At 35.9% G+C, this 27,364-nt stretch overlaps 2 protein-coding genes across 2 annotated transcripts; both read right to left on the bottom strand.

Annotated features, from left to right (window-relative positions):
* Positions 1 to 1,314: 1,314 nt before the first annotated feature.
* LOC21405804 (VAN3-binding protein) lies at positions 1,315 to 15,297 on the bottom strand. Its single transcript, XM_010104848.2, has 9 exons — positions 15,198 to 15,297; positions 5,218 to 5,438; positions 5,031 to 5,111; positions 4,488 to 4,556; positions 3,989 to 4,343; positions 2,603 to 2,770; positions 2,338 to 2,387; positions 1,906 to 1,954; positions 1,315 to 1,535 (listed from the first exon to the last, which is right to left on the bottom strand). The coding sequence occupies exons 1-9, from the start codon at positions 15,295 to 15,297 to the stop codon at positions 1,315 to 1,317; spliced, it is 1,314 nt and encodes a 437-aa protein (XP_010103150.2).
* A 7,104-nt stretch (positions 15,298 to 22,401) lies between these two features.
* On the bottom strand, positions 22,402 to 23,371 carry LOC21405803 (transcription factor IBH1-like 1). The gene is made up of 2 exons (XM_010104847.2): positions 23,220 to 23,371; positions 22,402 to 23,078 (listed from the first exon to the last, which is right to left on the bottom strand). Exon 2 carries the CDS (start codon positions 23,075 to 23,077, stop codon positions 22,571 to 22,573), a length of 507 nt encoding a protein of 168 aa, XP_010103149.1. The 5' UTR covers position 23,078; positions 23,220 to 23,371; the 3' UTR covers positions 22,402 to 22,570.
* Positions 23,372 to 27,364: the final 3,993 nt, after the last annotated feature.

Below are 27,364 nucleotides of genomic sequence, written 5' to 3'. Positions count from 1 at the left end.
TGCGAGCCCGGAAACTGAATTAATGGCAGAAGAATACAAATCGGTGACCTAGGTGTGGGGGTGTTCGAGTGACCCCGTGCACTCCCAATTCTAACTTGTCTCAGAAATTCAAGATAATCCTCAATGAATCCCCTTCCCTACTATTTATACAATTCTTATTCCCGTAACTAACTTCCCCCCCTAACTCTACAGCCTAACCAACTAATTACTAACTATCTCCTACATAACCGCCTCCTGACTTGCCAGGTCACTCATGACTTGCTAGCTCATCTCCCTGCCCTGCCAACTCATCACCCTGTCCAGAAATACCTCCCAGACTCATGTCTCCACTGCCATTCCCTGCACCAGCCACTCTCCTCTCCCGAGTCTTCCTCCGCACGTAGGTAAAACGCAAAGGAGGCTTATCATGGACATTGCCCATTGAGATTTTTAAAGTTCATCCATGGACCGTAAAGTAATTCCTGTACTGTGTCAAGTGAGGAGAAAATCTTTTAGATTATGAGATGCATTTTTTGAATAGGCAGACAGTTTCTAGTATGTAGAGCAAAACATTGTCCATCTTTCTTCTCGTCTTTTGCATCTTTGATTAACTTAAGCCCTGTGCCCTTCTCTGTTTCTTTCGCTAAGAGTAATTTTCATTGTTCATGAAACCTTTTCTAAAGCTATGTTCCCTGCTCAGTATCACTTATCAAATTATGCCCTCAAGGAAAATTGTTATTGATTTGAAACTCATGTTGCAAAGTTGTTATATTGGCTTCTATATGGTATCCAAGTGTTTTTTGTTTTTGTTTTTGTTTTGTGTTCTTTTTTTTTTTTTTTTTCATAAATAACCGTGGTGTCCGAGACTTTGTCCCGACTAATCCACGAGATCCATGTAAAGCGCCCCCTCTACATAAATCGGGTAAATCTAGGCCTTTTGGCCCTCAGGCGGTGCCCCCCAAGGAATTGATACTACTCAATGGAAATTGAACTTTAGACCTAATGCTTCTCGAGCCACCAAGTCTCAAGTGATTCACCATTGACGCAACTCCTTGGGGTCCTATATGATATCCAAGTGTATATGATGCTTTTGTTTCATATTGTCATTAGCAATGTAGGGCCAAGTTCACTCTGGTGAAAGCAGGGCAGTTGATAAACCTTTCCTATAGTTACCATTCATCATATAAAATTACTAACTAGTAATAAAAATATACAAACAAATTGGTCACGCATTTAGGCACAAACTGTCATTAAATTTATGATAACTACACAAACCAAAGTACAATTTTGACATTGCAACTAGACAAAGTTCTGTCAAAACAAGAGGAATGTGTACTAGTTCTTCTCATAGAAGTGTTTGTATTTTGTGACAGAAGAAGAGAGTAACAGCATATGATTAATAGTTGTTGCCCATGTCTTGTAACGTTGATAATCATCCCCCATATCTAGCTTGAATATTCCTCTGCTTGTAGTCAATACAATCAGATAACATGTCTCAGTGACTTCTTCAGCTTCTGAATCCTTGTAAAGTTCAGCATGCAAGTCCAGTATGATACCTGAACAAAAAAAACTTAATACTTTCGTTCAGGAACTTTTATGATGCAGTGAGAAGAATTCAAAGCACCATGCTGAAAATACGATAATATGTACATGGAACTGCAAACTTAGAACGTTTAAGTTTACGAGTTATGATAGACTAGTGAATTTTAAAGAATTATAAAAACCTATATATTTAAGTGACGTATTTGCGAACTTTGAATGTTTAAATAAAAGTTATGATAAATTTGTGGATCAACATGGTGCCGTGAAGATATCATAGAAGGACCTTTTAGTTCTTTAGTTAATCTGAAAGGAATCTTTTGCTCAATATTATAAACCAAGTAGTAGTATTATGTAGAAGAGGAGAACAAAAATAAATCTACTCACTTTCTTTCTTTTTCTTCAATAGACCGTGCTTCCTTATCTGTAGAACTACCTGTAAAAGTTAAGACAAGAAGTTATGTCAGCCAAAAGCTAAGTACCCTCGCAACATAGTGTCCCCATTTCAGCTCTGTTTCTTTTCCAACTGCTTGGTTGCTGAGAAGCCTACATGAATCACAATGGCCGAGCCAGAAATTTTTAAATTTTTTTTTTTTTTTTTTTTTTTTTTGTTTTTGTGAGGGCGCGAGAATTAAACCAAAATTTTAAACTAAAATTAGTGCAACAGTCTTTTACCTATATTTATGTATTTGTGTCTTTTTTTTTTTTAAAATTCTAAATAAACTAAGCATGTAATAGAATTTAGATTAATGTTGTAAGTTTAGAGTATGAAAAATTGTGAATTCGTATGGTCGTATAGTTCATTTATGGAACTCAGACCTTGCCTTCACCGCTCAGAATTACTGATGCTGATCTTCTAAGGTAGTCCCCTGTTACATATAACTCAAATTAGCAAAATGGACAGATATTTTCAACTCAATATTCAAAGAACATCCAAGGAAACATAACAAAACTACATATAACTCAAATTAGCAAAATGGACAGATATTTTCAACTCAATATTAAATGAACAACCAAAGAAACATAACAAAATATAAGTGATTAATTAAGGGTTGAGACTTAAGTGATTCCATATTTTAGTTACCATCTGGGGTTTCAATACCAAGCTCACTACCCTTAGCAAGTGCTGATTTGTAAGTTTCCAAGTCGAAATCAATCTCATGGTTCTCCTCAATTGGCAAAACGGGTGCAATCCCGTTAATTCTGTTTTTGCATCCTGATCTTGCTTTTAGTGTAGCAGCTCCTTTTAATGCTTCAATATAAAAAAAAAAAAGTTAAAAGAAGAGCAATATTTTTTCGAAGCTGGATTTTTATGATGAAACCAACTTTAAGGATTCTTCAAGGGAGTATGTAAAATTGGGCACAAATTTCTAGGCCGCAATGCTTGAGTTGTGTTGTTATAACCCTTGGATAGAACTCATCCCCAAAAGCTAGCTTATAGAAAGAGGGTGTCCAAATAGTTATAAACCTACATGTTAAGTCCATATTTTAATAATGTGGGATTCAACTAGGATCCTAACATGTGTGTAGAGAAAGTGGTTTGCCCTTTAACTGTATACATTGATCAAAATCAAGATACACCAACTTTAAGGATTCTTCAAGGGAGTATGTAAAATTGGGCACAAATTTCTAGGCCGCAATGCTTGAGTTGTGTTGTTATAACCCTTGAATAGAACTCATCCCCAAAAGCTAGCTTATAGGAAGAGGGTGCCCAAATGGTTATAAACCTACATGCTAAGCCCATACTTTAATAATGTGAGATTCAACTAGGATCCTAACATGTGTGTAGAGAAAGTGGTTTGCCCTTTAACTGTATACTTTGATCAAAATCAAGATACAAAGTTTCTGGCTAGAAATATATATATATACATATATATATCTGTATACATATAAAGAAAACAATAAAAATATATATACTAATCCTTTTGGTTTGTGGGGTTTAGGTTCAACTAATTACTACCTTCAATGTTCAAATCTTAGTCCAAAATAACACAAGCTTACCTAGAGTACAGTTAACTCAGACATACAAGTTGAAAAAATAAAGAAAATTGCTATGCATATCAAAGGCTATAATAATCATCAGCAGCACTGGCTTTGCCTGGTAAAAATTTTACATGCAAAACTATAAAGCCCTTGTGCTATAATTTTAGAGTTAACGGTGTAAATTCATAATTGGTTAAAATCTAATGATAGTATGAAGCAGTAATGTAAGTAGAATTCTATTCTGCATTTTGTTTAAACAGTTTTACACCTAGAACATCATATCTGTTACATATTATACTGATTTTAACTACTAATCAAAAATTCGGTTTTATACATTTCACTAGCTAATTAGTTAAATTGAGGCATATCTAATTTTCTTTGGCTCACTATGCTTCGTTGTCATTTACAAGGTGACTTTTTGTGGAAAAGAAAAAGAGAAAAAAAAAAGAAAAAGAGGTATTAAAGCAGAACAAGGATGATAGATTACATGTTTTAGCAGCAGCAGCGAGAGTGAAGATATCAGTGGCCGATGTTCCGCTCATGGCTGAACTAATGGCACAGCTGAGCTGCTCCCTTTTTGCACCCATTGCTTCTGCCACTTTGGCGCATTGGCTCGCAACCAAAGCGGCTGCAGTGGCCACCGCCGCCTCCTTGGCGGTGCTCGAGTCCTTCTTTGAGTTCTCGGCCGCCATGGCCGCCAGAGCTGCCGCCACGCCTGCCACCGATATTGCTGCGTGCACCTCGGCTTTCTGCAGCCTATCTTGCTCTTTACGGCGCAGCTTTATCTCTTTGAACCATTTTTTGATGGAGACATTCTTAAATGGCACTATCTTCCATGACATCTGCATATGAAATTGAAGTAACAACTCCTTTCATTATTAACGGTGAAAAACAAGTTTAGGCCTTACTTTGTAAGGTATATGGCTTTTTTTTTTTGGTTCATTATTAAAAGGGAATTAAATCGCTGAAATGTAAAGTGTACTTACCCATCTCTTTTTGAAATAGGCATTGTAGTTCAATTCCGGATGCATTGCTTGTTGCATCCATATCCATGACTGAAAATGATTGAAAACAAAAAGAAATTACGTAGAAGATATATAGTAGTCATAATTCTGGTTGATGAGCTAGAGGTGCATATATCTTTTTGAGTTGAGTTACGCTACATCTCTCTTTCTTTTTTCGTGCACTTTGCAATCCAATGTCAGCCGTTGAATGATTTTAAAAAACAAAATAGTTCCAAACCGTAAAAAATTTTCAATTTTTAACCGACAACTTTTTTCATCTACTAAAAGATTTTTTTTTTTCGTCATCCAGTGATTGAAATTTGAATTGCATAATATATCCTGGTTTTTAGGGTCCGTTTGGAAGGTATACTCAAATTATGATTTGAATTTATTAACAGAAACTGTGTGAGATGAAATTTTAAAATTCAAACTCTTTATTAGATAGAAAACACAGTAATAGAATCATGATTTGAGTTTGAGTATAGTTTCTAAACAACCCATAGTTTAACAAGTCTTTTTGGATACCTTAACATCATTTGATTTCCACGGCGGAAGAGGTTTGGCATCCGCATCATCCATCTTCACGCCGGCCGCCTTTTCCAACCTCTGCAAATAGTCACAAAATCTTTACTTCAGCCAAAACAAAAAAGGAAGAAAGAAAACCTTTCTATAGTGAACAAAATCATGGAATTGCAATCCCAAAATTGTTCACCATATAAGGATCACTATTGCTTTCAATCTTCTTAATAATCATGGGATTGTCAAGTAGAGCCATTGATTGGTCTTGTAGCTGATGATGATGATCATGATCCGGTTGAAGAGCTTGTACTGCAAAGTTACACCATGCATGGGATAGAAAATCCATTGTCTCGGGATGTGCCTCCGAAGGGCTTGGATTGAAATTCGAATCCATGCAAAGTACGATAACTATATCTAAAAGCGAAAAAACGACAGTGAGTTAAACACAACAAGAATAGCTATTCAAGTGTTCAACACACACACACACATATATATATAACTCTTTCTATGTATGAAAAAACACTATCAATATCATAATAAAAATAATAATAATTTCAAGCATATGGTACGTACATATAACCCCAGATAATTGTATTAAAAAAAATGTGGTTGTTGGGTTTCAATCAAGTTGGCAATAGGGGAACAAAGTCCTCTCTCTAAAAACTTGTCCGTTGGTTTTGGTTCTTCTCGCAGCTAAAAGATATATATATTACACGATCAAGTATGTGATCATGATGTGTTATATATGAAGTTTAGGGCTGGAGAGAATTTTGCCTTATAAATGCAGCTTATATATGCATATCGCTTTCCCATATATATATATATACATATATATATATATATATATACACATCGATAAATTTCCTCTAATTAAAGAAAAGTTTGGCCAGATCAGATATTACAGTTGGAAAGTTTGTATTAGATTTAGATAATAAAAAATAGGGCCCATTAAATAGTATATGTTTTTATTTTTAATTCAAAATTAAGATTTTGATTGTGGAGAGGATCAGTTTCTCTAAGATCCATCCAATGAGAGAGAACACATGCTAACCACTATACAAGCATATAGGCTCATGGGGATAAAATCATAAAAGGGAGTGAAGAGGGGCCTTTTCTCTTTTGTACCTTTAAATGAAAACCATGAGTTGAGGGTAAGTATGAAGCTCTTTCAGATGAGGAAATGAAAGGGAGATTATTTTGCTAGAGCTGTCTAGGGCCACCACATTAATAACAGGCCTAACCATAAAAAGGAAGAGGAGACATTATAACGAAGCATGCACATTCAGCAAAAAAAAAAAAAAAAAAAAAAAAAAAAAAAAAAAAAAAAAAAACCAAGCATGCACAATTGGGCCAACATTGATATAAAGGAAGTAGACATGCATGATTGATGTGAGCAATATTGATGAAAAAGGAACTAGACATGTATCATTAGGGTAGAGTAGGCTTTTGTTATAATAAACCCAAACGCTTGATTAACTTGACAAAACTAGTTTAAATATTTTAACAAAGATTAGCTTTTGTGAGTTGAAAAGGGGATTATGAAAGTTAGTTGAGAAACTTTATGGGGTTGTTTTTGTTTAGCAAAATAGTTATGGGGTCACCCCTTTACTTGATTTCTTGTGATGCAATCATATGGACCAGCTTTGAAGATTTAGTTAAAGAGGTTCTCATTGAGCTCATGTGACTAGCGAATACTTAATACATGGTTTGATGCTTTTGGCGTTCTTTAATTGTGGGTTTATAGTTCTAAATACGAATATGGGGTTGATGCATTAATTGTTTCTTGGTTAATTTAATTAGAAAATTAGCTGCTGAGATTTAAAGAACAAGGATGAGTAGTGGGGCAAAGTACTTGGATTCCAAAAAAAAGTTCTTATTGTTGAAATTATGGCTAGCCTAACGAATCTCTTCTAGTAATGCCACCTGTAGAACGAGTAAGTTAGCTAACATGCTCTTAGCCAAAAAAAAAAAAAAATGTCGGCTAACATGTTGCCACTTGAGGTTAACTCGAGTGGTAGGGTACGTGAATGTAGAGGGATTTGTTCCCTGATTCGAATCATGATTCATGGTTCGTTACAGTATTTTCTCTCACAAAAAATTCACGTAAATCGAAAATGGTTCGAATCACATGATTTGAATCCTCCAACCAAACGTCAAATTTAAATTTTGATAGTCTTATTTCTTGTTAATTAATAAAATGGGAACCATAAACCCCACACCATATAAAAAACAAATAAAAAAAATTATCTAACATGCTTTCAAATGAAAGGAGATGCAATAAATTAAGAGAGAAAAAAAAGGGTTTTGAAAGAAAACTGTTTGTTACTGAGTAGAGGATAAAAAATACGCACTCTTGCTTATTTAGCTTTGAATGAAAGTAATCCATGCCACTAGCTATAAATCAATTTTGTTTAGAATCATTAATAATCATATCCTTCGTAAATAAATCTATTAAATGAACTTTGTGGAGATGTTGGGAGCCAACCATTGTGGCCTTGCCAATGTAGTTGCGAGTTCCTTTACTTAAGTCCTCCATCGATTTCTTAATTAACGTTTGGTTAAAAATAAATAAAAACATAAAAATAAGGGAGCCTTTATGGTGGAGCAACTAAAATAGCCATTCGATCATTACCATAGGTTTTTATCCGCATCTAAAAAAGCCATTCGACTGGAATAAGGATCTACAAGATAGAAGCGATTAATTCCTTTTAGTTTTGGAAAAAATGACCTTTTATTTTTTCATCAAATATTTAATTTTTTAATTAAATTTTTTTATATTAAAGGATGTTGATGGTGAAAATTTGTGAGGAGAATATTTTCATTATGAGATGCGTCACTTATGGGGTGAGAGGAGAATATTTTCATTATGAGAAAATTTGTTAGACGCACTAATAATGCTTGGAATAAGCACTAGTAGAGCGAGTAGATAAGACAATGGTTAATAATTGTCGTTAAAACATAAGACGGCCCGTCATCTTATCTAAAGTCATTAACCGTCATCTAATATGTACGTGAAAGTTAAGAGAAAACACATTAAACAACGGTTTCCGTAAAAATTGTTGTTAAATATGGCGCTTTTAATGACTGTTTCTATAGAAACCGTCGTTAAAAGTTTTTAAAAAAATAAAAAATTACCCAAAATTTATTTCTTTTTTTAAACAATAATATCTTCACATATTATTTACAAATTAGAATAAAAAAACGCTCATATTTCATCAAACAACAAAAATAGCAATGTATAAAAAATACTACAAATCCTTTTGGTCATAATATTTATCACTAATATACAAATAACACAAATCTAACTAACAAAAAAAATACTTAAATACAAGGAAAAATAAATATATAGAATTATACAAAATATTAAAATACAAAAGAAAACTAAATCTAGCCAACTCTAAAAATTTGGAGATCATGTAATGATGACAACAAACATGGATAGGGAGCGACGATGGCGAATGTGGAGAGGGGGTGACGATGACGGTGCATGGTCGTCGGGTCACGACGCTGATAATGGAGTGGGTTGATGGAGTGAGGGGAAGAAATTAATTAGAGAATGAGGAAGAAAGAGAATTAGTTAGTGAGGAAATGAGAAGGGGATTTGATAGAAAAACTTAGAGTTTGAAAATGAGAGTGAGAGAGAAGTGTAAGAGAGCGTTTGATATTATAAAAGTCAAAGAGGAAGTTTCAAAATCTGAAAAGAAAAGGATGAGCAGAAAAAAGTTAGCGTTTTTTTTTTTTTTTGGAAATATTTTGACATTTAACGACAGTTTTTAAGAAACCGTCACTAAATGTTAGACATTAGACGACGGTTTTTAAAAAATAATCGTCTAATATGTTCAAAATTTTTCTTGTTCTTATTTTTTGTATACAGTAGATGACGGTTTTTTAAAAATCACCGTCTGATGTCTAACATCTACGACAGTTTCTAAACTGTCGTCTAATGTTTAGTACGAAATTTTTGAAACATGAAAATCTTCGTTATGTGTTTTTTCACCAAATTAGATGACAATTTTTTTTAAAATGTCATTAAATAAGTATTGTCTAATGTAGAATTTATAGCAGTGATGATATGGGATTTTTCCTATTAAATACCCTATTTATAGCCCTTTCAGGGATAATTTTGAAGTCTAATCTGACAAGGGAAGCCTAATCCTTATCTCCAAATATCCCTTAAAATACAGGATTTAGTTATTTGAATTTAAATATATATTCTAATATTTATCTCTTATTTTCGGGTTTCTTCCGACGCCTCGCCTTTTAGTAGCCTTGGCATCTTCTTCTTTCCATTGCCTCGTCCGATGTAATCCAAGCTGCATTCTCGCTTGGCTTTTCTTTGTTGGGCTTGGCCGAGGATACAATATGATGTACACATATAAGAAGAAGATATAGATACACAACACGACCTTTCTCAGTCAAATTACAATTAAATGGTTGTAAAATCTTACTCCACTTGTACATGCTCCACCATAAAAATTCTTAAAACTAAATAATAAAACACTAAATAAAAAATTATCACAATAACTCATTTTCAAATTTAATTTGAATGGAGAGTTGCTGCCCACAGTTTCACCATCTACATAATCATTGCTCAGATTCCTTTCCCCTAGTGTCGTGCAAGCCCAAGTTGTCTTCTACTTCACCTAGCACTGTATAATCTAGAGCCACAATCTAACTTTAACCACACAATCATTTGTGTCACCCAAGCCATTGTCATTCCAAATTCTCATCGCCTTTGCTGTCTCAACTAAGGACCGATCCAAGTGTTAGCGTTTATGCCTTTAGAAATATATGTAACAATGTTTTTGAGACATTTTGATTATTAACAAAAATTTATTTTTTTTCATATATCTATGTATATTGTCTTCTTTACGTTCATATTAGTTGAATGTATGATAAACAAACTCGAAGTCCAAGACTGTCGTTATAAGTCTTTAGGTCGTGCATGTAATGAGATGAACATACAGAAGACATGAATCTAAAGATGATAGTTTAAATATATGATCCGCAATCGAGTGAATAAAGTTGGACGCTTTGTTCATGTTAAGATTGTTATGTTGTCTACTTCCTAATGAAGACGGCTTGTCTTGGTCGTCAGAGGTGGGATTCCACGGGTAGAGACATTGATATAGTTCCTAGTGGTGGAATCTATATTGGATTGGACCAAAGTTGAATTATTTTAATTAATAATTCCGTTTGAATAAAAAAAAATTCACTTTTGACGAATTATATGCGGTCATCTTAATCCTGAGATGAATAATAAACCCGTATACTTGACTTGTATCTTTTGATGTACCAAAAGAAGACATCCTGACATTATGTAAATATATGTTTACCGGTACATTTAGGGTATTACTCTTGTGTGTATTATTCATAGATAAGGTATCCATAACTCCTATAAAGAGTCAATGATATCCTTTTATGGCATTATCCATGGATTAGAAAATACGAGCGCTTGACCATTATACTACTTTGTGTTATCTAATGATTTACTATTTGTATCAGTGCGAATAGTAGTTATTTCGATAGAGTGATGCTGGAACATAAGATAAAAATAATTGGGTGGTAAAACAGAATTTAACCTCAAGTCAATTATGGATATCATATGAGGATGATACACTAATATAATGAGTCATGAACGAGAGTTATTCAGACCTTTGTAGATCGAGAGTGTAACTCTAAGCTTTTTGTGGAGTAGCACTAGAGTTTATAATCATGCGATGAACTTGTCGATTAAAAAGAACTGCCGTAATTATAGGAGCTTGATCTATATATGTCCATCGGGTCCTTTTGCTAGCTCATATACTTTCATGATACAACACGGTGTTTTCCTACATATTGGTAAGTTATGTTATTTCCACTAAAGGTTTAAAGTCAAATATGAGACCAGTGATTAATTCTTAAGTAATTTATTGGGTGAATTAATTGTTAAATTAATTCTAGATAAATTAGTTGAATTATTGTTTTGAGTTTTATTAAATACGAGAAGACTAATATATGACTGTTTTGATAAGGTAATTTCTATATTGGGTTGCTTGAATTAAAACTGAGGCTTTATGTAAGTTTTTCGTATTGAATACCTTGAGAAACAAGCAATTCAGAACATGCATTGATCGACCGGTTACGCGGGGACGATTGACTAGTACGTAACTTTTTGGGCTATTTTGTGTCACTCACCGGTCGACTGATGAGTTTATAAAGGCTCTATGACCGGTCAACCTCTTGCTACTAGTTGACGTGACTAAACCGACTATGTACGCACATTTGACTTTGGGATCTAAAACCGACTCTCTTCAGCATCTAAAGCCTCCAATAGAATATCAATATTTTCCAAGAGAATATCAATGCTTATTCTACTTTATGTTTAGCCAAGAGAATATCAATATTTTCCAAAAATATCTCGTGATTATCTACTTTAATAGGTGTGGGATCTTCGAGCTCAACACTCTTAGGGTCTTGCGTAGGTTCTTGGGTGTTAAAGTTACACCACGTTGGTTCCACTCTTCCAATTCATGAGAGACTCCAGTCATCAAATCTTGGATAAGAATCCCTTTGGCTGAAATATGTTTTCGCATCTCAATCAACTCACACTACATTTCTTTAGCCTCTTCGTATATCCTACAATTATCAGTAGGATCAAACCAATACGCATTTCAACTGTAGTTGAAAAAGAAGAAAAGAGCCACAATTAAAAGAGTGGTTATGTATAGATTCCAATTCTTTTGACTTTTTTAAAACGCATGTTGGATAATATTAGCTTAATCTGCAAGAAACCTTCTGCGCATGTAAGACCACTAAGTACTATGTTCTTTCCATTTTCTCTTTCTGTTTTGGTATTTTTTAAGAACATGCAAAGTATTTTTCTATTCGCGTGTAAAGTTAGTAAATATGCACATCATGAATGAGAGAGAAGAAATATATTTCCTTAACATGTAGTTACCTCAAGAAAGGCAAGTACTTTGTTTGCATACTCCCAGTTGGGAGGTAGCTCGGCAACGCAAGCTGAACACATGCCGAGCACTGTTCAAGTTGTATGGTCGAACAAGTCCCTGATGAGTTCTCAAACGTTGTGATATGGCCGAGCTTTTCTCCGGTACCGGATCTAATGTTCGACTATATTAATTAACTTAATGGTGGGCTGAGCATAATTCCCGTAGGCCTATCACCGAACATTGTTGCTCGGTGACTCCATACCATAATAAATAATCTGTCACGCCCCCGGGCGGGGGTCGGTGACATGGAGCTCGATTAGGGGTTAAACGCATGATAATAAAGGAAATTTCCAACGAGCCCCACACTTAACTAAAATAAATCACAAGGGAGAGACTAAAACTCAAGCCTCTCACACTGTACTAAACACAGGATCTATCCACAGGATCTCATCACGTACATACATGACATGTAAATAAAACATTACAGACATCATCCACAGTCTAGAAATTCAAATATCAGAGTTTACAAATCCTTACATATATTCAAGAGGATGAACACAATCTTCACTTGATCGAACAGAAGCAAATAATCCAGCTACTCTGCACCGCTCCTAGAGTCACCTGAGAGGGGTTTAATACATTTGAAACATAGAAAACGTGAGCGAAAGGCCCAGTAGGATATAATTTGAAATAACTTTATAAATAAATGAATAAATAAATGAGCGAGTAAATAAATAAATGGAGAAGTAAATAAAATAAGACATTCAGTCCCGACACAATAGCCGGAACCTCACATCCTTTTTCTTAAAGAAAATATATCTGAAAATATATATGTATTACAGGCATCAGCAAGTAATTTATACTATGATAAATCACTTACACAACCACGTGCACAAGCCATACCCCCGGGGTTTCAGATCCTGTCCCTAAGGATGCACTCTCCACATCTTATCTTGGCCATAAGCCAGTTTATCGATTCACAAGATCTCTTATCTTAAGAAATTATTCATTAAACTTTATGAAATCGTTCGTTATAATCTCATGAACTACACAAGCCATGAGTCCCATGAACTACAACAAGCCATGGTCCCATGTACTACAACAAGCCATGGGTACCATGAACTACAACAAGCCATGGTTTTAAATAGTTTTCTTTCGCAAACAAGCCCCTTTTCTTTAAAACATTTGCAAGGCCAAAATCCTTTTTGAAAACAGGCTCACAAAGAAAAGGGATAGGAATCATACCTCGTAATTATCAAACCTGTGGCTAGCGGCGCACTATTCTGGCTTTCGCTTCCTCAAGCCACTCAATCAAAGTCCTCAACTAACACTGATACAGGACATCACTTTTAGGATTCAATTCTCATTCCTAAAGTAATTCAATCTCAATTATATACCAAGATTTCCTATTAGTGTGCCATAATTCAATTACTGGTTTCACAAACCTTTTCATGTTTCAAATAATCATTCTAAGAGTTTTCAATCTCAAAACATGGATTAAAGATGCTAATCCATTCATTCTGGGTCCCCAAACGAAGCTAATTTGGGTTCTCCTCGAAAACAGAGGTCAAAACAACATTTTCAGGCCAAACGGGATCAAACTCCGTGTACACCGGTCGACCGGTGACAGAGCAGTGTAACACCACTGGTCGACCGGTGGTGTGCAATCCGGTCGACCGGTCAGGCCAATGCAATCCGGTCGACCGTATAGGTCGACCGGTGAAGAACACCAGTGCTCGAAAACTCACAAAATCAGTTTGAAAACCTGCAAATCAAGTCCTAAATCATAATATTTCAAGGGACAACACTTGAATCCGGGTTCTAGATACTAAATTAAGTCTAAAGAACCCAAGATCTCCAATTTTTACCATGTTTTTAGTCAAAATCCATCAAAATCCATTTTGAACCAAAATAAGTTTTGAAATCTGAAAAACTTGAGATTCAAGAGAGGTTTTCCAGAGATCTTACCTTAAATCCTTCTCTTGACGTTGAAAACTCTTTGAAATTCCTCTTTGGTTCGAGATCCGGTTAATTTTGAAACAAAAACGGGAGAGAGAGAGTGTGTGAGTGTGAGAGAACAAGAGAGTGAGAGAGAAAGTGCACGGGAAGGAAAGAAAGGAAAGAAAAAGAAAAGGAAGGAAAAAGGAAAAAGAAAAAGAAAATAGACAGGTGTCTAATATTTAAAATGACAGTCCAGAAATGTGCCCATACACACTTTTAGGTAAAAATATAAATGCTGAGAATATTTAAATACCTTGGAATTACTCAAATTACATGTCAGAAACATTTATTACTTAATAACAAATTAATTAATTCAGATCAGGCACACTAATAAATCTCAATTACCATAACTAATCTCATTTAATTCTTCGGGGCGTTACATAATCTGCACAACAAATCGATCTCAACCGTTGGATGGATACTGTACGCTCTCATTGATGTGCAACACTTGCCATAACGTTAGGCAGAGCTGTACATGTGTACTTGTGGGCCCCTGGTGGGTCATGGATAAAACCCAGGTCCACTAATAGACTATAAATACCCCATGATCATTTATTAAGGTAAGGACAATTATCCTACCTAACTCCTGTCACAACATTTCTTGCTCTCAACTAGCTCGACTGACTTGAATGTCAGAGTGTGTTTGGAAAACACCGCACCGGTGCCCTACTCACTTCGAAGCTTGTCCCTTACTCTAGTGCATGACACTAGTCTTCGAGCCCAAGCATGTGGCAGAGCACCGACTGACACCATGCTTCTCAGCATGTGGATATTGAGTCAGCTTAGACATCAACATTTTGGCGCTAGAAGGGGGGCCCCACGCCTTTCCAGCATCCTAATTTTTTCGATATTACCTTATCATACAGGGGTTCGTTAATGATCAGAACAACGTTAAAGATGAACTGAAACCCAACCCTCAAGGTCGCCGGAGGGGCTGAGGCCAGCGAACCAAGGCCACCCGACCCCGAGCTCAGACCTAAACATAAAGGCTCACAGCCTAAGTCTGAAACCTTACCGAGACACTTCAAATGCTTGCCCATGCCTTTCAATGTCAAGCTCTAGTTACACCTGTCATATTCGTACCCGACATCCACCCTGTCGAACGACGACCGACCTTCTACTGAACCACAACCATCGGCGAGCCAGTCTACTGGTCGGCACCATTTGAGATCCGAGCAGGTTAGCACTGCTCGACAGATGAATGGATGGCGCTTGGATGGTAGGTTCTCCCTGACCTAACCTTGGACATTTGTATTCGATTGCCTCAACCAAAGAACAAACAGGTCCAGAAATAATGAAGTTGTCGATTGGGAACCCGACTGATCGCGAGCTTGACCCATAATGATCAGGCTCGGTGGGGTGCCGAGCAAAAGTTTTGAGGGTTGCGGCAACGTGTATACCTCTTAATGAACTGAAGAGATGGTCTCAAAGATGTCGGAGCAACGAATTCGCCATTCACGCGGAGGAGCAACGAATTCGCCATTCACGCGGAGCATAATGAGAGCCCCAATGCCGAGCAAGTTCAAGGTTCCTCAAATCACCCCATACAACGGGACAACTGATGCCGATGAGCACGTCGAGAGTTACAGAGGTCATATGTTACTCCAAATTGCAAGTGACGCAGCAATGTGTAAAGCATTCAACCTGACTTTGACTGGCCGAACTTGACAGGGGTTCAGACGCCTAGAATCAGGCTCAATTGGGTCGTTCAGACAGTTATCCGATGTATTGTCGGCGGGATTCCTTATAGCCAAGACTCGAAGAAAGGATCAGTCCCACCTCTACGCGGTTAAACAAGGTAAAATTGAGAGTTTGAAGGAATAAATAGAGAGGATCTCAAAGGCTGTTCTAAAGGTCAGAACATGTGAAGACGAAACACTGATCAATGCATATCGAGAGGGACTCCATGATCGAAAGGTTCTGTATGCTCTAGTACTTGATCGACTGACGACCTACGTCCAAATGCTGGCCACTCTTTGAGAGCACACTGTCAGACTATTTGAAGAGTCGAGAAATGGAAGGGGATAGTAGCAAGCAAGACGCAAAAAGGAACAAAAGGAAGGTCAGAGCATATCAAGTCAGCAAGTCATCTGACCAGAAGAAGCCAAAAGTTAAAGGTAATGAGAAGCTAAAGACGCTCGCAGGAAAGTTTGAGCAGTACACTCCATTGGTTGCTACGGTAAACCAGATCTGAGACGCGGTCTGCTCACCGACCTACCTCCTATCTAAATAGATAAGTCTAGACAAAAAGGGCACCTCCGAAAGGTTGCAGAAAAAATCCTTGACCCAGGGAAAGCTGGTCGGGTGGCTGGCCAGGACAACCAGGGAGCCTAAAAACTACGGAATAATACAGAACAGAGGAACGAGGCTGCAGAGGTCCAAGATATAATCCACACTATCTTCGAAGGAAAGGCTACCGGAGACACCGCTAGTTCGCGATGCTCCTATGTCTGAGAAGAAGGGAGTCATAAACATGGCTGAGCACATCTCAAAGATATGCCACAAGGGGAGCAGCCGATCACATTCACCGATCGAGAGGCAGATCGGCTTTTCCATCCATACAACGACCTCCTGGTCGGTGAAGTATAAGTGGTGAACACAACCATACGATGAGTACTCATTGACAATGGCAGTTCGACGGACTTTATGTTTGCCAATGCATATGAGAAATTGAAGGTAAAAGGCACAATGTTGATGCCGATCCATACTCCATTGTATGGCTTCTTCGGGAAATGTGTAAGAGCAGAGGGTGTGGTTAGCCTTCCGGTCATGATCGGGGATGGGCCAGAGAAGGTCACCTGGATGGTTGAGTTCGTCGTAGTCAACAAACCATCCGCGTATAACATCATACTAGGCCGACCAACCTTGAACATCCCTAAAGCCGTGGTTTCGGCCTATCACTTGATGATGAAGTTCCCTACGACTGAGGGGGTCGGGTACTTTAGGTGACAACAGAAAAGTGCGTAAGAATGCTATACCGAATCGGTGGATCGAGAACCAAAAAAATCCGAACATGTCAGCGTTGTCTACCTAGTGGACAAGATGGAATTCCTAATTGGGGAAGAAGTGAAACATTTCAGTGATATTGATCCGCGGTTGCCCGAGGAAGAGATCCGAGCAACTCCTGTTGAAGATCTCCAAGCCTTTCACTTGGATCCTGAGAACCCAGAACGGGCTGTCTTAATTGGTACCCGCTTAAGCTAGGAAGCCCGAGCAGAACTTGAAGCCTTCCTTCGTGAATACCAGGATGTGTTTGCTTGGACTCATGAAGACATGCCCGGGATAAATCTGAAGATTATCTGTCACCAACTCCATGTAAATCCCAAGTGTTGGCCTATGATCCAAAAGATAATAGCTTTTAACCTAGAGTAACTCACCACGATAAATGAAGAAGTCTAGAAGTTGCTAAGAGTTAGTCTCATTTGTGAGGTTAAGTATCTAGAGTGGTTGGCCAATGTTGTCCTTATGAAAAAAGTGAACGGGAAGTAGCGTGTCTGTATAGACTTTACTGACCTAAATAAATCTCGATCGAAGCACTATTTTCCACTTCTAAGGATAGCCTAACTAATGGAAAGCACCGCAGGACACAAGCTTCTTAGATTCATGGACACATACTCAGGTTATAATCAGATCATGATGAATGAGGCAGATTAAGCAAAGACTGCATTCACAACCGACCAAGGGCTTTACTACTTTTGTGTTATGCCGTATGGGTTAAAGAATGTCAGAGCTTTGTACCAGCGGTTAGTGAACTAGATGTTGGAGCCCTTGTTTGGAAGAAGCATGGAAGTGTACGTAGATGACATGCTTGTAAAAAGTTTAAGAGCAAGAGACCATGTGAGGAACTTGAAAGAATGTTTCGACATCCTAAGACAATACAAAATGAAGTTAAATCCTGCTAAGTGCGCGTTTTGAGTAGAATCCGGTAAGTTCCTCAGATTCATGGTCAATCTATAAGGTATTGAGGCCAATCTGACAAAGTCTCAAGTGGTCCTAGATATACACTCGCTGAGAACAGTTAAAAAGGTACAGAAGTTGGCTGGAATGATCGCGGCCTTATCCCGGTTTGTAGCTCAGTCGACTAACAAATGTCACCCTTTCTTCCGAACACTGAAAGGAAAGTTTGAACGGAGCGAAGAATGCGAACGAGCTTTCCAAAGCCTCAAATCTTACATAACAACTCCACCGCTTCTCTCCAAGCCTAGGACCGGGGAGACACTGTTGGTGTATTTGGCTGAATCAGAGAAGGCGATGAGTGCTGTCCTTGTCTGGGAAGAAGATCGGGTACAAAGACCAATCTATTTTATTAGCAAAGCCTTCCAACGTGCAGAGGAGAGGTACTCTCCCCTTGAAAAACTAGCCCTAGCTTTGGTCACTATGGCACGGAAGTTAAGGCCGTACTTGCTAGAACACCCTATTCGGGTTTAACTTCCGAGGATATCCTAGTCAGGTCCCGACCAAGCATCCTTCGCACCAAGTACTGCAGAATCTGAGGGCCGTAATAAAAGAATAGGCCCTTGCAGACTTTTTGGCGGAGTTCACAGGAGGAGAACTAGGCACAACCCAACTCACACATGGAGACCTGAGCACAAGCTTGGGCCCTTGACAAGACAGTATTGACCGGAGCGGTTAGAATCTTTATGTGGACCAATCTTCCAACTCGGGGGGCTGTGGTGCCGGATTGGTATTGATCGGACCTGATGGGTATAGGGTCGGCTACGCCTTAAGATTCAAGTTCCAAGCCTTTAACAATGAAGTGGAGTATGAAGCGCTTATAGCCGGACTAAACCTCGCTCGGGACCTAGAGGTGGATCGAATCTGAATCTTCAGCGACTCGACCCTAGTATGAAGCGCTTATAGCCGGACCAAATATCAAACAAAGGTGGCCAAGCTACTTCAGCAGTTTAAAAGTCACTTGATCCTCCAAATACCCAGGTCTGAGAATGTCGAGGCCGACTATCAGTCTGAGAACATCGAGGCCAACTTGATAGCTTGGCTAGCATCAGAACTCGACGACGAAGTCGTACACGTGTATTTGTGGGTGCCCGGTGGGTCATGGACAAAATTCAGGTCCACCAATGAGACTATAAATACCCTATGATCATTTATTGAGGTAAGGACAATTATCCTACCTAACTCTTGTCACAACATTTATTGCTTCAAACTAGCTCGGTTGTCACTTCGGAGCTTTGTCCCTTACTCCAGTGCAGGACACTAGTCTTCATGTCTAAGCACGTGGCGGAACGCCGACCAAACTAAAACAGGAGTCCGAACTCTTGCAATTGTCTTGGCTGTCTGCTGATCTCCTGGACATGATCGTTTAACTTCTCATTCTCTCTCTTTTTTTTTTTTTTTTTTTTTTTTTTTTTTGCATTTTCCAAACTCCTCTTTCATCAATTTCTAATGTCCAACCATCATCTTGAACATTTTTTCTGTTTGTTCTTGTTTGCTTACTAGAGTCTGGATAGCTTGCATCCAATCCTCTGGCATCCTCGCAGCTGATGCTCCTGGTTGTGATGTCGATTCAGTTTATTGTCCTTCAGTCAAATTCTTTCCGCGGCCTCTTCACGCCATTAGTGCTTCACAATCTAGCTTTTTAAACGAAGAGTTCCCACAGATGGCGCTATGTTGTTGGGGTCAAAATCTGCCTCAACTCCAATACTCAATGAATTCTCAAGAATTTCTCTCAAGATTCCTCGCAAGATTCTCAAGAATTCATCTCTTTCTCTCACTAGAACTTTCTCTCTCTAGATTATAGTAACAAATTCTCAAAATGGCGAAAAAGATCCCTTTCTCGTTGGGGTACAGGTATTTGTAGGTTTCTATTTCTTTCTTCAGAATTTGTTACCTTGAAGCTTTATCCACGTGAGCTTCTTTTCTCGGTCTAAAGATCATTTAATTCTTCCGTGCGGTCTAAACTCCCGGAGAGTTAAATCGTCCGCGTGATCTAAGTTCTTTTCTTCTTTTATTAAACACTGTCGTTCCCATCAAGTCTTAAACAGCATCGTTTCGGTCTTAATTCAATTCTCATCCCCACATATATTTAGTAATATTCATCGCTTTTCAAGTAATTAATAATCCACGATCGCTTGATGTAGAACCTATAGATTCTTTTTAAGGATATTCAGGCATCTTCACGTGATAAATATAACTCCAATAGAAAACCAGTAATGATTATTACGGGTTAGTAAATTTCAATTATTTTGTAATAAGATGCCGCCAACAATGATGAAATTACATTCCAAAAGCATCAGAAAAAAGGAAATTTATTTGTGCGCGTCTGCAGTAGTATACTACTAGAAATTAGTGGGAATTAAGTGATGAACAATGAAACATTTCCGTCTTAAAGAACATGACGGAAGCTTCTTGAAGAACACTAGAAAAACTCTTGACGAATAGATTCCCATGACCACTCAAAATTTTCATGAGAAGCTCTGAATGTTGATTTTTAGACGTCGGATAGATTGAAAATCTTAGTCCGTGCGTAATCTGCTTGTGGACATTCAATATTAAAGATTACATCAATTTCTTCCACTTTGTCACAAAAAAGTGGCCCCTTTCTTTTTTTTGTTTTTGTATTTTTTTTTTTTTTTTTTTTTTTTTTTTTTTTTTTCCTTACGGTAATTGCTTGATCAATTCTAACAGAACAGATCATTTCATTGAAACACACGCAAATGTTCTAAAAGTCAAACGAGTGATATGAAAACTCCAAATAATGGGGCCCTTTTTTTATTTTTTATTTTTTTGTTTAAGGGCAAGGACATTTTGATTTGTAATACCTAAAGCTCCAAAATATGTTCTTAAATTATTGAAATTATACGGCTATAACTTTTTCCCCCGGAAAATCCGCATCTTAGATATTGGTTATTTATCCGTCGACAAACTTTTATACGTACCAAAACATTTTACTCATGTCCAGACAATAATGTCGTAGTTTTGCCGAAATCTTTTGCTTTCTTTTACGATTTCTCCAACTGCTAACTGCTTTATAGCTCTGAATTATAAGTTTCTGTGGACATGCTCGCATGGACGACCGTTGTGTTGTCCATTTCAAAACCATTGCTATTCCATATTCATCCTAACGGCCTTTCCCATCATGAACTTAAATATGGAGATGCATATTGACATATCATCACATCATGTTGAATCTCCATCAATATTTAGGCAGGCCAGTGATATATATATATATATATATATATATATATATAGCATGGGTCACATACATACACATATAAACAAAAATCATTACGATATATATACAATGAATAAACAATAAATATTGTAATTGTAGGTTTAGTCTGATGGTAATATGTCAACCTCTTAAGTTAAGATCTAACTATAGGTCGAATTTTCACATTGTCACGTTGAAAAAAAAACACAATAAATATTTGGTGTGCAAATAACATCTAGTTATAGAATAATTAGAGAATCATCAAAGTGGGAGACAAATAACTTTAGCCTATGTTTCGCACTCCCAAGAATTGCTCGATCATAATAATTTTTAACACCTAAATTCTAACCGCTTGATGCTAGTTGTTTCTTCTCTTTATTTATTTTAGAAAAAAGAAAAGCACTTGTTTTTCGACATAAGTACCCATGACTTGGTAAATTTCGAATTTACAAAAAATTAGGGTACATATGAAACTATAAGCATATTAAATAATAATAGTTATACGCATAAACATGTTTGTATCTATGCATGTATTATGTAAATATATATACATATATCTACACACCCATATATATATATATATCTGTTCACATAGTAAGGGATCATTGGAAGCATTTTTGTTATCTTTCTTCCTTTCTGTCATAAATACAAACTAGCTACAATCGTGTGACCTGGTCAAATCAAAAGTTGCACGGGTGTGTGCAGTTTGGCCTTTCGTTGTAATATTGTTATGTTATGTAGTTGAAATACACCAACTTTCTCTATTGAGCATAAAATTGCCGTCCATAGTGCACTAAACCCATCTCAATTGTTTAGCCAAAACAAGTAGTGAAGAGTATAAGCCAAAATTAAAAAAAAAAGAAAAAGAAAAAAAAAAAAGAGAAAAACAAAAACAAAAGGGATTCATCCACTTATTGGTAATACATAAGGACTCATGTACTTCCTCTATTAGTATTCAGCCTCTTCTTCTCACACTCGCTAGTGTGCTTGAAAGAGATCAGCTAATTCTTTTTTTGTTTTTTTTTTTTTTTTGTTTTTCAACTTAGTTTCCTTCGTGCTTGCTTGTCAAGGGAAATTTTTTTTTTTTTTTTTTTTCTTTTAATGAAGAGAAGAAGCAACTGGTATTCGAAAAAAAAATCTGTTTCTGATTTTATTTGCACCGAGAACAGAAGAAATACGAAGACAGCACAAAATAAATAGTATTTCACATCGATTACGCGCTTTGCAAAAATTGGTATGAATAAACTAAAGCTTTAATTTCATTTGACTTACTGATATGATTGCATATCTCTGTACATTGCCTTAACTCTATACCCAGCTTCTTTTCTCCTTCATATCATGATCTAGTCACATTAATGGAACAAAACAAAAAGATATCGAAAAATAAAAGTAAAAAAAGACTTTTAATAAAGATTATAATAAGGACTTAAGCGCCATTAGTCTTACTTGGCCCCGGCAAGACAACGCATTACATCAATCTGAGCTCGCAAAGATATGATATAATCTAGGGTTTCTCTCATCAAAGAGACTTCATCAAGGCACTGATCACCACCAGGCACAAGACGTTTCAAGACTTGTGTTCTTTTCTTAACCAATCTCTTCGCCATCGAATTCGGAAGAACCTTTCGGGACAAACTTTTATTCCTCAACAGTACTCTATGGACATTTTGGCTTCTCTTCATTATTTTCTTGCTTTGAAAGAACCTTTGTTTAGAGGCATTCTTTATAAGCGTCATGTCATTATTACTGTTTCTAGAAGCTTTGGCTATGACCGCTCGGCTCCAATAAGTCCTACCTTTTCTTGCGAACGCCATTGCTAAGTCTGCAGAAAGCTTTATGGCGTTCTTTCTCTCCAAAATTCCCATCTTCTTGCTTGGAGAGCTGCATATTTTGAGACCTTTTAGCCATTTCTTGAGGAATTCTTGCTTGAGTTGGCTAAAATTCTGCATTCTACGAAAAGGAAAGAGAAATAATAATTAAGCTTGTTAATTTTAGAAAAGAAAAGGAAAAAAAGCATTAGTTAGCTAGCTAGGTTTTATGTAAAACGTAGGAATAATTACAAAATATATCTGTGTAATCAAGTGTACGTACCTGCCTGTTTAATTAATATTTGAATTCTTCTACTGAGTAAGATGAAAGATAATGATTAGAAGTATGTGAAGCTGGAGACAAGTTTTGCAGAGTGAAGTAGTTTCACAGATCCAAGAAATGTGTATGTATCAGAATATGTGTGTGTGTGTGTGTGTGTATATATGAGAGAGAGAGAGTAATTAAGAAGAATGAGAGAAAGAAGATCAAGAAACTCAATATATGTGATTAAAGGAGAGAGGAGACATGGAGTGGTGGGCCTTTGAGAGAAAGACACAGCACATGCAAGCACATGGGTGTCCCTGGCCCACCAGCGCCAAAAAACCTAGAGATTAAAATAACAATATATATATATATATATATATATATGAATACTGACACTAACTCTCATCACACCTTTTTTTTTTATCACCTTACGTTATATGTGATTTGGCATTTTTTTTTTATTTTTAAAAGATTTTCACATCAATTAATAATAAATAACAGCTATATTTACTAATAAAAGTGATAAATTGATACAAAATAATTAAAATTAGAGTTAGTGTCCCTATATTACTTATACATATATATATATATATATATATATTGCGTGATAGGATTCGGTAGTGTAAAGATAAAGGTCCCCTTAATGTAATGCAAACCTAACAATTGTAACTTGTTATGAATACAAACAAAAGCCTCACTTAATGGCGTTCCATGAATCCTTCTGTGGCCCCCTCTTTGATGAGGAGGAGGTTAGAGGTGATGGGAGAAAGAATACAAGGATTTTGCAAATAAGATTTGTCAAACTCTCCAGTGTATATTATATTAACACAGAATTTGGCTAAACTCTAAATTTTTACCCACGCCCACATGACAAAGCAATGTGACAAGTCTTAAAAACATACATTTCTATATAGGAATTGGGGCCTGCATGAAACAGCATTTGACTTTGTTGTTCCTACTCATGCATACTATGAAATGATGATTTGTGTGACTATTAGTAAAATATGCATGAACAGCTTTAGGTGAAGTGGCTCTCACACCTCTCACACCCCATTCAAAGCATGGGAAAAAAATAAAAAAAACGAAAAACAAAAAACAAAATAAAACATAGCCGTTTCAGGCTTCATATATGGTTGATATACTATTAAATAGGAAATTATTTGAAAAAAAACTACTAAATAAAACTTCTTTTAATTTAGTTGCCGTGTCAAATACATGTGACTAATCAATTCTCATTTTAACTAAAAGTAGATAGTTCTTATAAATGACATCAAAAGTGCATATACCGGTGTTTGTGTGACCCAAAAAGTTTACATTTACCTCTTCGTCTCAAAAACCAAATGGAATAAAAGAATAGCTGGAGACAGTGTTGACGTTTTTCAATAACTAATTAGTAACTATTTTGAAACGAAAAAGTGGTTGATCAATACCATGGAGTAGTATTTTGTACTTTCTACTATTTCCTTTTTTTCCTCAATACTTCTTTTAGCTAATTTGGTAGTGATTAAAAAATATATGTTATTGATAAGTGTCTTTACTACATTTAATTGTTGCTTATTTGGACTAACAAAATCTAGTTAGCTTAGTTGTAAGGTGAAAGATAAATAATGAACATATGATACCTCAAGGGGGCTCTAGTTTTTCCTCTGCACACGTAGTAGTGTTCCAACAAAAATGTAACGTGTGTTTGTGTATGTAAACATATGTACATGAATAATACAACTGAAAACGTGAAGCTAATAGTTTTGTTAGTGAATGTGAATTATTAATGTGTATTAGCAGTTGAAAATTCAATCATAGATAAAAAGAAAAGGAGAAAAATATAGAATTGTACAAATCACTTTATAGGGCTAATTTGAGGTCTTTAATATTGACACGTACAAAAATATTGTAGTAATAATGTGGATTGGTTTTAGTCTTGCTATAATGGGCATGTTTAGTTCGCTGATTGGAGTTTTTAATTCGAGTTGAGATGCAACTTGATGTGAAAACTTTTTATTGTAATAAAAAAGTTAGATGTGACTGTTTTTTAGAGTTTTTTACTGTAACAAAAACTCAAATTTTAAACTTAAATTAGTAAAATGAATATGGCTGATGTAACTAGATTGATTTTTATTAATTCGACAAGAAGAAGAAGAAGAAATTGATGAAGATGATGGGATGACCAAAAAGAAAAAGAAGAATGATTTTTTGAGGTAAGAGAAAAAGAAGGGAATTAGCAGGATCCGGAAAACATGCTGATGCTGAGTGTGCAAATGGGTCCCATACGAAAGAAAATTTAGGGCATGGGAATTTGCTTTTTTCCAGAAGAAGCAGCAGAAATAGAGAGAGAAAAAAAAATGATAATAATTCTCCACATGGACTCCACATGGATGTTTTAAAGGTATATGGCCTTGTGAGAGCTTTTCAAAGTACAAATATTCATCAATAATTTGATATATTGCTTACCTTCTTAGAGAAAGAAGAGATTACTTGGACCTACAAAATTTTCTTCTTTCCTTCTATTTAAAAAAAAAAAACTTTTTTCTTTACCTAAAAAAAAATCTTTTTTCTTCCTTAAAAAAAAATATATTTTTTCTTCGATTTTAATTATTTTTTTTAAGAATGAAGTAAATAGTAGATTTATAAAAAATAATTGAAATAAATAGTGGATTTTAAAACTATTTAAAGTGCATAACAGTTCACCATGTGAATATTTTATTTAAGACTAGGAAAAAAAATTCACATAAATTCTCTTTTTACAAATAGTAAAAAGATTTTTTCCACGTAAATAAAAATTTGTAACCACGTAAATTATTTTTTATTAGTCGTAAATGAATCATTTGCATAGTAAATCTAGTATTTACTTAATTTAGTTTCTTAAATATATTATTTACAAAATTTTTTTTTTGGGCGATCATAATTCTAACTAACCGTGCTAAGATCACTAACCATCATTTTTCAGTAAAAATATTGAAAATTTTGAAGGATCAATAAGATTTTCCGCAATGTTTCCAAAAGAAAAAAAAGAAAAAAAAAGATTTTCGGCAAAAATAGTGGAGTCTTTGACTAAATATAATCGCCATTTAATAGTCTCCAACTAATGAAAAAAGGTATTACTCAAATAAAAAATGAAAAAATAGTAAAAAAAGGGTATTATATGTGGTTGTATGATACAAAATATTTAAATTCCGACCCTCAAATTAAAAAACACATATATATATATATATTTTGCATAAGTGTGCGAATTACAAATCATATCCATTTCCCCTTTTCTTTTCGTTGATATATATATATATACACACACACCACATCATCAAGATCAAAGCATTATAAAAGATAGCTATGATGCCTTTCGTACTTAAGTGCTAGCTGACAAAAAATATTACGATTTTAAAAAAAGGAAAATGGAAATTAAAAAAAATCGAATATCTTCTGGTGTACAATTATATATATCCCTATGAACAATAATATTTTCGGTTGCAACATAAAAAAGTAGGAAGACACACTTTTTAAGGGAAATAAAATTCCGGCCAAAATATCGGAACTAATCATCTGCTTTATCCATTCTTTCCATTCACAAGATTAATAGTCTACAGTACTTATCAATATTTTTATTTCTGGTTATTTTCAGAAGGAATTATTTCAAATATCCTTGCTGTTCTTATTTACTTTCTAAATTGAGAAAACAAATTACAAATCCATCGGTGACCTGTCATTACAACAAAAAGGTTATTAGTAACGACATTTATCGTTGTTAAAATTACAATATTAGCAACGACACGCCATTGGAAAAAAAAAAAAACAGAATTTTTGAATGACTTGTCGTCATATTCCCTATTTGCGATGACATGTCGTTGCACATAATTTTAATATTTACGACGACATCGTCGCTAAAATTTGAAAAATTATTCGTGACGATATGTCGTCACTAATACCATTGGCGCCAAAACCAATCTGACGCCAACAATTTTGGGGCCAGTTTGTCCATTATTTACGGCGACATTGATACTTACAGCTGGCGGTGACGTGACAAAAAAGAGGTAAAAAATTTAGCGGTTTCTCGCAAATAGGTTCCAGATATTTCTTTATTTTTTGTGATGACATATTGAAAAGTCGTCGTCAAAATTGGTTCTAGAAAATTCTTTTCAGAATGATTGTTTTTGCGACGACATGTGTCGTCA

The sequence above is a fragment of the Morus notabilis genome, unplaced genomic scaffold, assembly GCF_000414095.1.
Source record: "Morus notabilis unplaced genomic scaffold, ASM41409v2 Scaffold277, whole genome shotgun sequence".
In the NCBI taxonomy this organism is placed as follows: domain Eukaryota; kingdom Viridiplantae; phylum Streptophyta; class Magnoliopsida; order Rosales; family Moraceae; genus Morus; species Morus notabilis.
The sequence above is the reverse complement of the archived record's forward strand: the minus strand, read 5'-3'. Positions and strand labels throughout refer to the sequence as shown.